A 13,843-nucleotide genomic window follows, 5' to 3' on the forward strand; every position below is an offset into this window, starting at 1 on the left:
TGGCAAACAAGACTTACATTTACTAGTGGCTTCATTTCACTTAATAGGTTTTCTGCAGCTCAGCAACCTTTCTGCCAAGTTGTTCTTTCTATTAAGTCCCCTTAATTGGAAGTAGACAATCTACCCAGACTCTGATTACAGTAGCAGAGAATGCTGTGGGTTTTTTTAGGATGGTAACTTTACAATAGGTATGTTGAAAGCATCAAGGCATACAAAATACAGCATTCTTGAAGTGATTATCCTGCAGAATTCTGTGTTTCCAGCAAAACATTATTTTGTGGTGCTGAAAGATGAACCTAGTGTATGTTTGTAATCCCGCTTACTTTATAGACTAGTGTCACACTGGTCTATTTCAGAAATTACTGGAGTGCTTACGATAATTGTCATGGTGGATCTAAGATAACACAAAAAATGAATCCCGGATATTTGCTATGAAACTATTAGTATGGCAAGCTACGGGCGGAGTAATTGAAACCTAAAAACTCAAGTATAATTTGGTGTATTTTATTTCAAAGGTGCACTTGGAAGTTTCATGAATTTTGTGCCCTATTAAGGGAGATTGTTCTTACAGGATTGAATGGGTTAGTGGAAGGTTGGGAGAGGAAGCAGCAAGGGCTAGTGGAAGGAGCACGGGCCTGAGAGTCAGAGGACCAGGGTTCTAATTCTGGCTCCACCACATGTCTGCTGTGTGACCCTGGGCAAGTCACTTTACTTCTCTGTGCCTCAGTTTCTTCAACTGTAAAATGGGGATTCAGTGCCTGTTCTCCCTCTACTTAGACTGTGAGCCCTATGTGGGACAGGGACTTGGTCCAACCTGATTAACTTGTGTCTACATCAGTGCTTAGAACAGTACTAAGACACAGTAGGCATTCAACAAATATGATAATAATAATGATGAGAGGAGAATGGAAAGATAGGTGGATTAAGAGCTTACGTAGTAGTGCGTGTACATTGAAATGTATGGCAGAATCAATAATTAGAAGTTTTTATTTTATGTAATGTTAAGAAATGGGGAGACATTGCAGGTTTCTGTGGAGAGAAGTGATGAAGTTCTAATAATGTGTAAAGACATTATTCTGCACTAGGCCATCGTACTTCTATATCACTTCACTACTATATTAGCCTTCTCAGATGAGGTGACAGAGGTACAGAGAAGTTAAATGACTTGTCCAACATCACAGGGCAGACAAGTGGCAGAGCTAGGATTAGAATGCAGATCCTTCTGACTCCCAGGCCTGTGTTTTATCCACCACGCCACACTGCTTTTCCAAATTGATTGTGTCTCAGTCTCCAGCTCACAGTATTCCTGCTGGCTTGGAACTCCCTCCATTCCCAAATGTGACAGAACATAGCATTCCCCTCCTAAAATCCTACAATCTACAACAAGATTTAGTGTTCCCCTCTCCTTATTTTCACTTTTTAGAGATGTAGCATGGGCTAGTGGATATAGCAAGGGGTTAGGAGTCAGAAGGACCTGGGTTCTAATCCCAGCTCTGCCACTTGTCCGCTGCGTGACTTTGGGTGAGTCACTTCACTTCTCTGTGCCTCAGTTTTCTCATCTGTAAAATGGGGATTAAGACTGTGTGCCCCATGTGGGACAGGAACTGTGTCTAACCCAATTTGCTTGTATCCACCTCAGGGCTTAGCACAGTGCCTGGCATGGAGGAAGCATTTAACAAATACTATTTTTACTTTTTAGGAGTGATGATGAAGACAGTTACTGCCGAGCAGTGACAGAATATGCCAGGGCCTGCTCTCATGCTGGCTATCCTGTTCGAGATTGGAGGGATGACTTTCCAGCATGCAGTATGTTTTATATGTTCCTTTTGCTTCTTAATAATAATAATAATGATAAGAATGGTATTTGTTAAGCGCTTACTATAATGATGGTATTTTGTTAAGCACTTACTATGCGCCAAGCTCCAAGCACTGGGGTAGATACAAGGTAATCAGGTTGTCCCACTTGGGGCTCACAGTCAATCCCCATTTTAACTGATGAGGAAACTGAGGCATAGAAAAGTTAAGTGGCTTGCCCAGAGTCATACAGCTGATAAGTGGTGGAGCCGGGATTAGAACCCACGTCCTCTGACTCTCAAACCCGAGCTCTTTCCACTAAGCCACGCTGCTTCTCTCAGAGGGTGGGTCTGGGAGTGAGGGGACCTGGGTTCTAATCCTGACTCCGCCACTTTTTTAAAAAATGGTATTTAAGTGCTTACTATGTTCCAGTGACTGTACTAAGCACTGGGATAGATGCAGATCATCAAGTTGGACACAGTCCATGTCTTACATGGGGCTCACAGTCTTAATTCCCTTTTCACAGATGACATAACTGAGGTGCAGAGAAGTGAAGCAACTTGCCCAAGGTCATAGAGCAGACAACTGGCTGAGACAGGATTAGAACCCAGGTCCTTCTGACTCCCAGGCCCGTGCTCTATCCACTAGACCACTCTGCTTCACACACTGCTTGTCAGCTGTGTGACCTCAGGCAAGTCACCAAACTTCTCAGTTACCTCATGTTTAAAATAAGGATTAAGACTGTGAGCCCCACGTGGGTTATGGATTGTGTCCAACCTAATTAGCTTGTACCTACCCCAGTGCTTAGCACAGTGCCTGGCACATAGTAAACACTTAACAGATGCCATAAAAAGTGTTAGCTTACTCAAACACTAAAATGTGATTCCCAAACATTTGGTAATGAGGACTGTAAGATGTGATGCAGCTATAGAGGATTTTAAAGTGGCCTAATGGAAATTGCACAGAGTCAGAGGATCTGAGTTCTAATTCTGTTTCTGTCACTTGCCTGCTGTGACTTAACTTACTTTACTTCTCTATACCTCAGTATTCTCATCCATAAAATGGAGGTTCAATACCTGTTCTCCTTCCTACTTAGGATTGTGAGCCCCCTGTGAGAAAGGAAGTATGTCTAATTATCATGTATCTACCCTAGCATTGAATACAGTGACTGGCACATAGTAAGTGTTTAACAAATACCCCAACTGTAATACTACTACAACTACTACTGCTCTTAATAATTAGGGTATTTCTTAAGTGCTTACTGTGTGCCAGGCACTGTACTAGTACTGCTACTACTATTACTACCACTACTAATAACAATAACAATAATAACAATAATAGTTTTTTCATAAGCTCCAAGCACTGTACTAAGCACTTGGGTAGATACAAGGTAATCAGGTTCCACATGGGATACCCAGTCCAAATAGGAGGGAGGACAGGTATCGAATCTCCATTTTGCAGATGAGGGAACTGAGTCACAGAGAAGTCAAGTGCTTTGCCTAAAGTCACACAACAGGAAAGTTGTGGAGCCGGGTTTGGACTCCATTTCCTCTGACTCTCAGGCCTGTGCTCTTTCCACTAGGCCACACTGCTTCCCTAATTATCTTTATAATTATTGTTGTTATATTTATTATTGTTACAGAATTGAAATTTAGTCCCCGCCCATAGACCCAGCACTTCTTAATATCTCACGTTTATTGCCACCTCTGTTTATATGTTCCAGCTGAGAAGTGTGACGATAGTTTTGTTCACCGAGATTGTATCAGTTGTTGCCCACCAACGTGCACATTTGAAAAGGAATGTCTTGGAAGCAATCTCCACTGCCTAGATGGGTGTTACTGTCCGGATGGTAGGTAAATCGTCTTCTGACAACTTTTCTGATGATTTTCAACAACTCAATAGTGAACAGATAGGAACAAATATCAGTGAGATCTAGGAAAATATCTGGGTCAGGTTATGGTTGCCCAATATCAATTAATCAATCAATGGTATTTAGTGAGTGCTTACTGTGTGCAGAACACTGTACTAAGCACTTGGGAAAGAACAATGTAAGCTTGTAGTGTCTGTTTATTGATATAGCGTACCCTCCCTAGCTCTTAGCACAGTGCTGTTGATGCAGTAAACATCCAATAAATACAAATGAATGCAGTGGAGTTGGTAGACACATTCCCTGCCCACAAAGAGCTTATATTTGGGAAGTGTAAAGTATTGGAAATGATTGCTATCTTCATTTGAAATCAGTGTCATGTACATTTAGGCCTCATAATGGACAATGGAACCTGTGTCTCCTTGGAAAAGTGTCCCTGCAGTTACCACGGGTCTTCTTATGCAGTCGGATCAAGAATTGAGCAGGAATGCAGTGAGTGGTATGTCATCATCCTTTCTAGGGTTGCCCATTTCGCGTTGTCAAAGCCCGCAAACCTCGTGTCATCCTTGACTCCGCTCTCTCATTCACCCCACGTATCCAATCCATCACCAAAACCTGCCAGTCTCACCTTCACAGCATCGCCAAGATCTGCCCTTTCCTCTCCATCCAAACCGCTACCCTGTTGGTACAATCACTCATCATATCCAGCCTGGATTACTGCATCAACCTCCTTTCTTATCTCCCAACCTCCTGGCTCTCCCCATTTCAGTTTATATTTCACTCTGCTGCCCAGATTATCTCTCTACAGGAATTCTCTGGGCAGCGCTCCATCACCTTGCTCCCTCCTACCTCACCTCCCTTCTTTGCATCTACAGCCTAGACCGCACACTCTGCTCCAGTGCTGCTAACCTCCTCACTGTGCCTCATTGTCACCTGTCCCACTGTCAACCCCTGGCCCATGTCCTACCTCTGGCCTGGAATGCCCTCCTTCCTCACATCCACCAAACTAGCACACTTCCCCCATTCAAAGCCCTACTGAAAGCTTCCCCCATTCAAAGCTCACCTCCTCTAGGAGGCCTTCCCAGACTGAGCCCCCTGTTCCTCTGCTCCTCCTCCCCTCCCCATTGCCCCTACTCTGTCCCTCTGCTCTACCCCCCTCCCCGCCCCAAAGCACTTGTGTATATATGTACATATTTATTATTCTATTCATTTTATTAATTATGTATATATATCTATAATTCTATATAATATATAATATAGATAGTTATAGATAATCTATAATTTATATTGATGCTATTGATGCCTGTCTACTTGTTTAGTTTTGTTGTCCATCACCCCCTTCTAGACTGTGAGCCCTTTGTTGGGTAGGGATTGTCTCTATTTTCTGCCAAATTGTACTTTTCAACCACTCTGAAAATACAATGGAATGATTCATTCATTCATTCAATTGTATTTCTTGAGCACTTACAGTGTGCGGAGCACTGTACTATTGTTTTATAACAATAAACAGACACGTTCCCTGCCCAACACAAGCGTACATTCTGGGGGGTGATCTGGGGGGTAGTCAGGGAAAGTAAGCTGTTGCTTGATTGACAGGAAGAATCCAAAAGGACAGGTCCATTTTACATCTGATGAAATAAATCCCAGCATGGGACTTCTCTCCCTCAATATAAATACATGAATGTTGGTTGACTGATTGTGCTATTCTGGGCAATTTCAGTAAAAAGGGAGAACAGGACCTGGCGATTGGAGAATCTGGATTCTAATCCTAGCTCAACTATTTGCCTGATGTGTGACCTTGGGCAAGTCACAAAACTTCTCAGGGTTTGAGTTTTCTCATTTGTAAAATGGGCATTCAGTGTCTTTTCTCATTTATATTGGGAGTCCCAAGTAGGACAGGGACTGTAATGTACCTCACTACCCAGTATCTACTCCAGCACTTAGTACAGTGCTTGGTACCCAGTAAGCACTTAAAAATATCACAATTATTATTATCAATATTATTATTATTGTTAGGAGTAGTAATAATAGTATCATCATCATCCTTGGTTGACTACCAATAACCATCTATAACATTGTCCTTAGGGAAAATTCATTTCAACTTCCATTTAGACTTAAAATGCAGTTTTCAGGAATTCATTGTGTCATAAATCTGAGAACTGCCTGCATTCCAAATTTCCAGGTCACATTTGATATTCTATCAGAACAGTGTCTGGTACACAGTAAGCACTTAAATACCATCCTTGTTATCACAGATTTCATTTCAACTTCATAGAAAAACAAGCATTGCTCGTAAATTCATATGTTGCATTCCATTTAGTGTTTGCGTTGGAGGCGTTTGGAACTGTACTGAGCAAGAATGTCCAGGTAACTTTTGAATTTTAAATATTTATACTGGAAATTTTTCTCAGTTAATGGGGGAAAGAAAGCAGATATGGGACCTGTTTATGAAGAGATCTCAAATGAAATGAAGTTTAATTTGAATAACTTAAAGGGAAACTGGTGAAGCAAAGAAAGCTGGTGAGTAGATAAATAAAAGATATGTATGAACTCAGGATTTTAATATAATTCAGACCATTTAAGAGTTAGTCCATACAGGAAAAAATATTTTGAAATAAGTCTGGGAAAACTTGGACTTTACTTCTTAAAAAAAATTGTCAAAGAAATGCAATAGGAATCAAATAGAAATAGAGGTAGATCTATCATTCCAATGATTTAATATTATGTCATGTAACATGTAATTTGGGAATTGTAGGTATAATAGCACCTTCATCATGGAATTGTCCAAAACAACTCTGGTAGATCCTTCTACCTAAGAAATGATTCAATTGCTCTGAGTTAATTCCTTGTTTGGAGAACATGTAGGACAAAAGCATATTCATTTTGTCTTTTCAAGTTGAGTGTTCAGTTGTTGGTGATTCTCATTTCACAACTTTTGATGGTCGTCATTATACCTTCGTTGGTGTTTGCCAGTACATTCTTGTAAAAGGCACTGGGAATGATAAATTCACCGTCACTCTCCAGAAAGCTCCCTGTGGTCAGGTAAGAGATAATCTACCTTAATTTAAAATCAAACGGGTAAGTAGGTACGTTGGTATTCTGGCACCCCAATTAATGAAATTGTAACAAAAACAGATGGCATTCTTTCCATTTTTCATTTTTTTAAAAGCAAATTAACTGCATAAAGAAGGATTTTTATTTAATTGCCAAGTACTTTTCTTGGAAAAACAGTTTTTGCATTACTCAAATTGAGTTTGATGAAGATTTCACGCATGATTACTGAGTACCTAAGTATTTTGTTACATCATGAAAAGGTACCTTAGAGAGGAAAATAGTTGTGTTGACAGGATGAATATACTCTCAAAAAGATAAAGTACATTCTATGACTGAGTGGAATTTTTTGATATCAAATTTCTTGACATTTGATTTCTCAGTTTTCCTCTTTGCACCAGTGGAAGTTATGTTCTTTAGATTTTGAGAGAAGAACAACAGTCTTTCCCATCATGAATACTCTTCTTTCCTAGAATAAAGAGGCAAATTTGATGATTGTGTCTAGGAAGTTTGTCCTGATTGCAAGATTCCTGGCAGAAGCTGTTGGATGTGTGTGTTCTTTTCAGAGTGCAGAAGTTGCCTGGGGGAGCAAAAGGGCAGGGAATTCCTACTGGACTCTGGGAATTTGAGAAATTGTGGCCTCCTTGTTAACATATGATGCTCAAGGAATGAAGATATTAACCCCTCATACTCATGCCCTCCAAAGGAATTAAAAAGGCAGAGACTCAGAGCAGTCCTGCATACTGGCCTTCACAAAATCCCTAGTGACCATGGCTAGACTAGATTCTCAGGCAAAATTATGGCCAATGTAATGTTCAATCAATATTACTGTTGATAACAATTTAAAAAGGAGGTTTGGAAAGCAGAGTGGCCTAGTGGAAAGGTTATGGACATGAGAGTCAGAGCCCATGGGTTCTAATCCCAGCTTGGCCACTTGCATGCTGTGTGACCTTGGGCAAGTCATTTCACTTCTCTGGCCCTCAGTTTCCTCATCTGTGAAAGGGGAATTAAATCTTAATCCCACCTTCTTACACTGTGAGCCCCAGGTGGGTCAGAGACTGAGTCCAACATGATTATACTGCAGCTATCCTAGCGCTTAGTACAATGCTTGGCAAATAGTAAGCACTTAATAAATACCATTATTGTTACTACTGTTAGTGATAGGAGTATGCCTTCTCTTTCTCCTCCTCCCCCTTTCCCTCCCTGCCTCCTTTCCTCAATTCCCCTCCTTTACCTTCTTTATCCACCTGTCAGTATGTTTATGTTTTTTCCTTTATATTTGGTTATTGTGTTATTTAAAGTTGCCATGATGGTATATGCAGGGCCAGGTATCTTCTTTAATAACTGGTTTTCTGGTGTGCTGCAAAGCTTGGATGTTTTCTGCCTTGGCAATCCACACTACCTGTAACTTTCTGTAACTTTCACTTTCCTCTAGACTGTGAGCTCATTGTGGGCAGGGAATGTGTCTGTTGTTGTGTTGTACTCCCCCAAGTGCTTAGTACAGTGCTTTGCACAGAAGCAGCATGGCTTAGTGGAAAGAGCACGGGCTTGGGAGTCAGAGGTCATGGGTTCTAATCCTGGCTCCGCCGCTTGTCAGCTGTGTGACCTTGAAAGTCACTTACCTTTTCTGTGCCTCAGTTACCTCATCTGTGAGACTGTGAGCCCCATGTGGGGCAACCTGATTACCTTGTATCTACCCCTGTGCTTAGAACAGTGCTTGGCACATAGTAAGTGCTTAACAAATACCAATATTATTATTATTATTATTAATATGATTGAATGAATTAATTAATTAATGAAAAGATTCTGCAAGATTGTTGGAACATTGTTTTCTGCAAGTAGACAGTTGTATTTGTCAACCGGAACACTGTGGAATTTCACAAAGAAATAGAAGGCCTGGTCCCTGCTCTTGAGAAACTTGCATGATGAACACAAATAAACAAACACAAATGAGGACTGGATCACTACCCATTGGACACTTGGTATTGACCCCACCCTCAACCTCACAGCACTTACGTGCACATTTATAATTTATTTATTTATATAAACGTCTGTCTCCCCCTCTAGACTGTAAGCTTATTGTGAGCAGAGAACATGTGTACCAACTCTGCTGTACTGTATTCTCCCACTGCTTAGTACAGTGCTCTGCACACAATAAGTGCTCAACAAATTCTATTGATTGATTGAGGATTCATGAAACCCGTGTGGCAGAGACATTAAAACATTTTGCATACAGACATGGGCAGGGGTCTCTGGAGCATTGGAACAACTCCATTCTTTACTAGGCATTCTTTTTTAAGGATTTAGTTGAAAGCTCAATCAATCAACCAATCAGCCATATTTACTGAGTGCTTATGTGTAAAGAGCACTGTACTAAGTGCTTGGGAGAGTGCAGTACAACAGAGTTGGTAGACACATTCCCTGCCCACAACAAGAAGTTCATAGCCTAGAGGGGGAGACAGATATTATTATGAATTAATAAATTATGGATATGTACAGAAGTGCTGTGGGGCTGAGGAGAGAGGGGTGAATAAAGGATGAAAATCTGGGTTATGCAGAAGGGAGTAGGTAAAGAGGAAATGAGGGGTTAGTCAAGAGAGGCCTCTTAGAGATGTGCATTCAAAGACACTTTGAAGGTGGGGAGAGTAATTACCTGTCTGATATACAGAGGGAGGACATTCCAGGCCAGAGGCAGGACATGAGCAAGAGAGAGTTCCATGACAGGATAGAGGAGATTGAGGTACAGTGAGAAGATTAGCATTAGAAGAGTGAAGTAGGTGCGGTGAATTGTAGTAGGAGAGCTGTGAAGTGAGGTTGGAAGGAGCAAGGTGGTTGAATGCTTTAAAACTCACATAAATCAAGTGAAAAGTTTTGCCATTACTTTTGATTTACCAGTTCTAAGTTGACCAGATACTTTTATTGAATCAAAATTTTTTGTGTGTTCATGATCATGGGTTGTTTTATTTTTTAATTTTTTAAAATGCAGAACCTTGACCTTGCCTGCCTCCAATCTGTCACGTTAGTTCTTGGAGATGATTTGAATAAACAAGTGACTCTCAGTAGAGGAGGTGAAGTTTTCACTGGCCCGAACCATGGAATCAAGCTAAATGGTAAGGACCATTTTTGTAGCGTTCCCTAAAGGCTGCAGGGTTGCAGGGCATGCTGGACTGCTGTCCAAATAGCCAGAGAAACACCCAAAGGAGAGGACCTATGTTCTAGACTGTACGCTCGTAGTGGACAGGGAATGTGTCTGTTATAGTGTCATATTGTACTCTCTTGAACACTTAGTATAGTGCTCTGCACATTGTAAGTGCTCAGAAATATGATTAGCTAATCCGTGCCCTACCACCTGCCTGCTGTGTGACCATGGGCAAATAATTTTGCTTTTTTTTTTCCATTATGTGCAGGGGAGGTTGAAATTCGGAACCTGTCCTCTCTGTTTATTCTTCTGAAAACGAGATTTGGTTTAAAGATTCTGTTTGCTAAAGATGGGCAAAGACTTTATATTCAAGTTAATAGTGTTTGGAAGAGAAGAACTCTGGGTCTATGTGGAACTTTCAACGGCAACTTAAGAGATGATTTTCTGTAAGCATCCTCTTTGTGTAGCTGGGATTTAGAAACCATTAACTGCGTAGTTAGACCAATAGTAATCTAACCAGTTTACCTAAAATCCTCTATACTAACAAACCTAGCAATTAATTATAGTTAGTACATTTTGATTTCTGGAAACCTCGGTGTTTTAAAACTAAGTGGACTCAGTATCATGCACAATGAAAAGCTTTCTAGACAAATAGAAATGGGAAACAGAATACATAAGATATCAGGAATGGGTAGGTAGGGGCTTTAATCCACATCCTGATTTTTAAATTTTGGAAGTAAAGAGTTTTTAATGTTTTTTTGGACATCTTCTTGGTGCCTACCTCAACTAACTGGCCTATTTGCACTACATTTGTCCACGGTTGGACATCATAGCCAAGACTTGGCACACTTCAACATGAAGTAATTAGGCTCAGTCAGAGCAGGGGGTCCCTCCCCTCTGGGCGCAGTGTGGCTTAGTAGAAAATGCACAGGTTTGGGAGTCAGAGGTCGTGGGTTCAAATCCCAGTGCTTCCTCTTGTCAGCTGTGTGACTCTGGGGAAGTCACTTAACCTGATTACCTTATATCTACCCCATCACCCAGAACAGTGCTTGGCACATAGTAAGTGCTTAACAAATACCATGATTATCAAGCACTTAGTACAGTGCTGTGCACACAATAAGTGCTCAGTAAATACGATTGAATAAATGAATGAATAATTTTGATGCCCGAATGAGAGACTTTAATGGCTCATTTCTGTTCCCCAGTTCCCACTGTCATGGTTGCCAAAAGGCATTGGCTTGAAGTAGTTTCTCAATGTTATGGTTTTCAACTACACAAAAATATGGTCCAGTAAATTATTAGAGGATTGGCAGCAAAATAGGATGGACTTTTGTTTGTTTGTTTTGGTTTTAGCAGTGGAAAATGAAGTTGATACATCACCCTTCAAAAGGGACAAATTATAAGAACATGAAAGCATTCTGATTTCTGGCTCATTTTAATTTCTTCTTGTTGAATAAATGATCCAGTCAGAGGTATTTATTGAGCGTCTCCTTCTGCATGTGGAGCAGGATATTAAACTCTTGGAAGAAAATACCATAAGGAAGAGAAATAACTTCTGTTCTCAAGGGGCTGGCAATCTATTGTACAAGAATGAAACTTAATGTGAGTCAGTTCATGACTAAAAATGTGTTTTAATCAGCTATTTTCAGAGGATTGGGCTGGCCCTTTCAATCAGTCAGGTCTAGCAGTTATTTATTATTATTATTAGTAATAATAATAACAATGATTGTGGTATTTGTTAAATACTAAGTGCCAGGCACTGAACTAAGTGCTGGAGTAGGCAGAAGATAATTGGATTGGACACACTCCCTGACCCACGTAAGACTCACAGTCTCAATACCCATTTTACAGATGAGATAACTGAGGCCCAGAGAAGTGAAGCGACTTGCCCAAGGTGACCCGCCACACAAGTGGCAGAGTCGGAATTAGAACCCAGGTCCTTCTGATTCTCAAGTCCATACTAGTATCATTCTGAGAATGGCTGCCTGGGATTCTGGAAATGATGACACGGGTGGGAAGGGTAAGAATTGGAATGGCAGTCTGATTACCTGAGTAATGTGAGGCAGAAAAGTGAAAAAAAACCCACTCCAGGTTAGAGTACTCCCTTTTCTACTTCCTCTTGGGATTCTCTTCCCTTTCTCTCTCATCTACCTCCTTCCCTCTCAACATCTCCCTTCCAGTACTCGAGAATCCAGATCCCAAAATGCAGTCATGATTTAGAAAGAGTAGCACATAATAATAACAATAATAATAATAATAATAATAATAATGGTATTTTTAAGTGCTTACTATGTGCCAAGCACTGTTCTAAGCACTGGAGTAGATACAAGGTAATCAGGTTGTCCCACATGGGGCTCTCAGTCTTAATCCCCATTTTCCAGATGAGGTAACTGAGGCACAGAGAAGTTAAGTGGCTTGCCCAAGGTCACACAGCAGACAAGTGGCAGAGCCAAGATTAGAACCCACATCCTCTGACTCCCAAGCCCGGGCTCTTTCCTCTAAGCCAAGCTGCTTCTCTCAAAAACTTTGTGCTGGGAAGAGACACATACAGATATTCCCTAGATTTCAGTCACCCCTGGAGTACAACCTTGGGAAACAGCTGCTATGGCTCAATACCTCACCCTGGGTTATAGCCACCCCATAAGTTATGTGGGGATATAGACATTCTGACTTGACACCTCAATGACCCAAATGGCAAGATGCCAAAAGAGGCAAAAAGGTTCCTGTCTCTCCACTACCACCTAAAATTTTAGGTGGGAAGTCTCACATCAATTTTTCAAAATGCAGATGAATTTATACAAATGATTGAAGACCCTGATTGAAAGAGGAGTTCAAAGGTATAAAGAGATGTTCAAAAGGAGTTGGCCTGCTACAAGGTATCTTATTAAGACAAAAAGATTGTTTAGGCAAAATTGATAGTCAAGTTTAAAACCACCACCCGTCACCAGACCAAGCTTCTGCATTTGCTGCCTCCTAGAAGATTCTTATCTATATTTATAGATATATCTATATTTATATAGTTATATTTATATTTTTATCTATAACTAAATTCCTCATTTAGTTAATGTTCTGAGGTAACGCTTTAAATTATTCCAACAAAGTTTAGTGATTCTTACTGTAACAGTACATAGTACATGAAGAAATTCACATCATTTTTCCAGAAGTTTTGGATTGGATCTTTTTCATAACATGTAAGACTATGGGAAACTGTGCCATGGACAATAGATGCATGGCTTGAGGAATACTCACAACTAGATCATGGGGAATGCCTGTGTATGATTAAAAACGAATACGCTCTAAGAGAACTACCAGTCCTAATTCGTCTCTTGTTCATTCAGCTCTCCAGCAGGTATGATTGAAGGAACCCCACAGCTTCATGCAAATGCATGGAAAGTTTCTTCCACATGTTTTGCACCTGTCAATGTGCCAGTGGTGGACCCATGCAATGTTAACCAACAAAACAGTAAGTGCTATGTTCCAAATGGAAATCCTAGTAACATCTTTTGCACAGCTATGGTTGGTCGAAAATAACTGAAGTTGATGATGAACTCTAGTTTTATTCACTCTCAAAAGGAGCATGATTCTATGGGATGATCAGATTTTAAGGAAACATTTAGAAAATTTGATTTTTGTTTGGTATTTGTTAAGTGCTTAACTATGTGCTTGGCACTGTACTGATCACTGGGGTAGGTACAAGCTAATCAGGTTGGACACAATCCATGTTTCACATAATAATAACAGTGGTATTTGCAAAGCGCTTACTGTGTGTCAAGCCCTGTTCTAAACTCTGGGGTAGATACAAGTTAATCAGGTTGGACAAAGTCGCTGTCCAACATGTGGCTCACAGTCTTAATCCCCATTTGACAGAAGAGGTAACTGAGGCACAGAGAAGTGAAGTGATTTGCCCAAGGTCACACAGCAGACAAGTGGCAGAGCCGAGACTGTAACGCACGTCCTTCTGACTTCCAGGCCTGTGCTTTTTCCGCTAGGCC

General features: G+C 40.7%; 1 protein-coding gene across 1 annotated transcript in view; it reads left to right on the forward strand.

The window, feature by feature from the left end:
- OTOGL (otogelin like) overlaps positions 1-13,843 on the forward strand; it is a 158,357-nt gene that overhangs the window by 49,989 nt on the left and 94,525 nt on the right. The window contains exons 10-17 of the mRNA XM_038756063.1: positions 1,700-1,806; positions 3,518-3,643; positions 4,052-4,160; positions 5,982-6,028; positions 6,558-6,703; positions 9,699-9,822; positions 10,120-10,297; positions 13,190-13,314. Of these exons, the coding sequence (XP_038611991.1) occupies positions 1,700-1,806; positions 3,518-3,643; positions 4,052-4,160; positions 5,982-6,028; positions 6,558-6,703; positions 9,699-9,822; positions 10,120-10,297; positions 13,190-13,314 (962 nt within the window). The remainder of the gene's footprint in view (positions 1-1,699; positions 1,807-3,517; positions 3,644-4,051; positions 4,161-5,981; positions 6,029-6,557; positions 6,704-9,698; positions 9,823-10,119; positions 10,298-13,189; positions 13,315-13,843) is intronic.

Source organism: Tachyglossus aculeatus, chromosome 14 (assembly GCF_015852505.1).
Source record: "Tachyglossus aculeatus isolate mTacAcu1 chromosome 14, mTacAcu1.pri, whole genome shotgun sequence".
Lineage (NCBI taxonomy): Eukaryota > Metazoa > Chordata > Mammalia > Monotremata > Tachyglossidae > Tachyglossus > Tachyglossus aculeatus.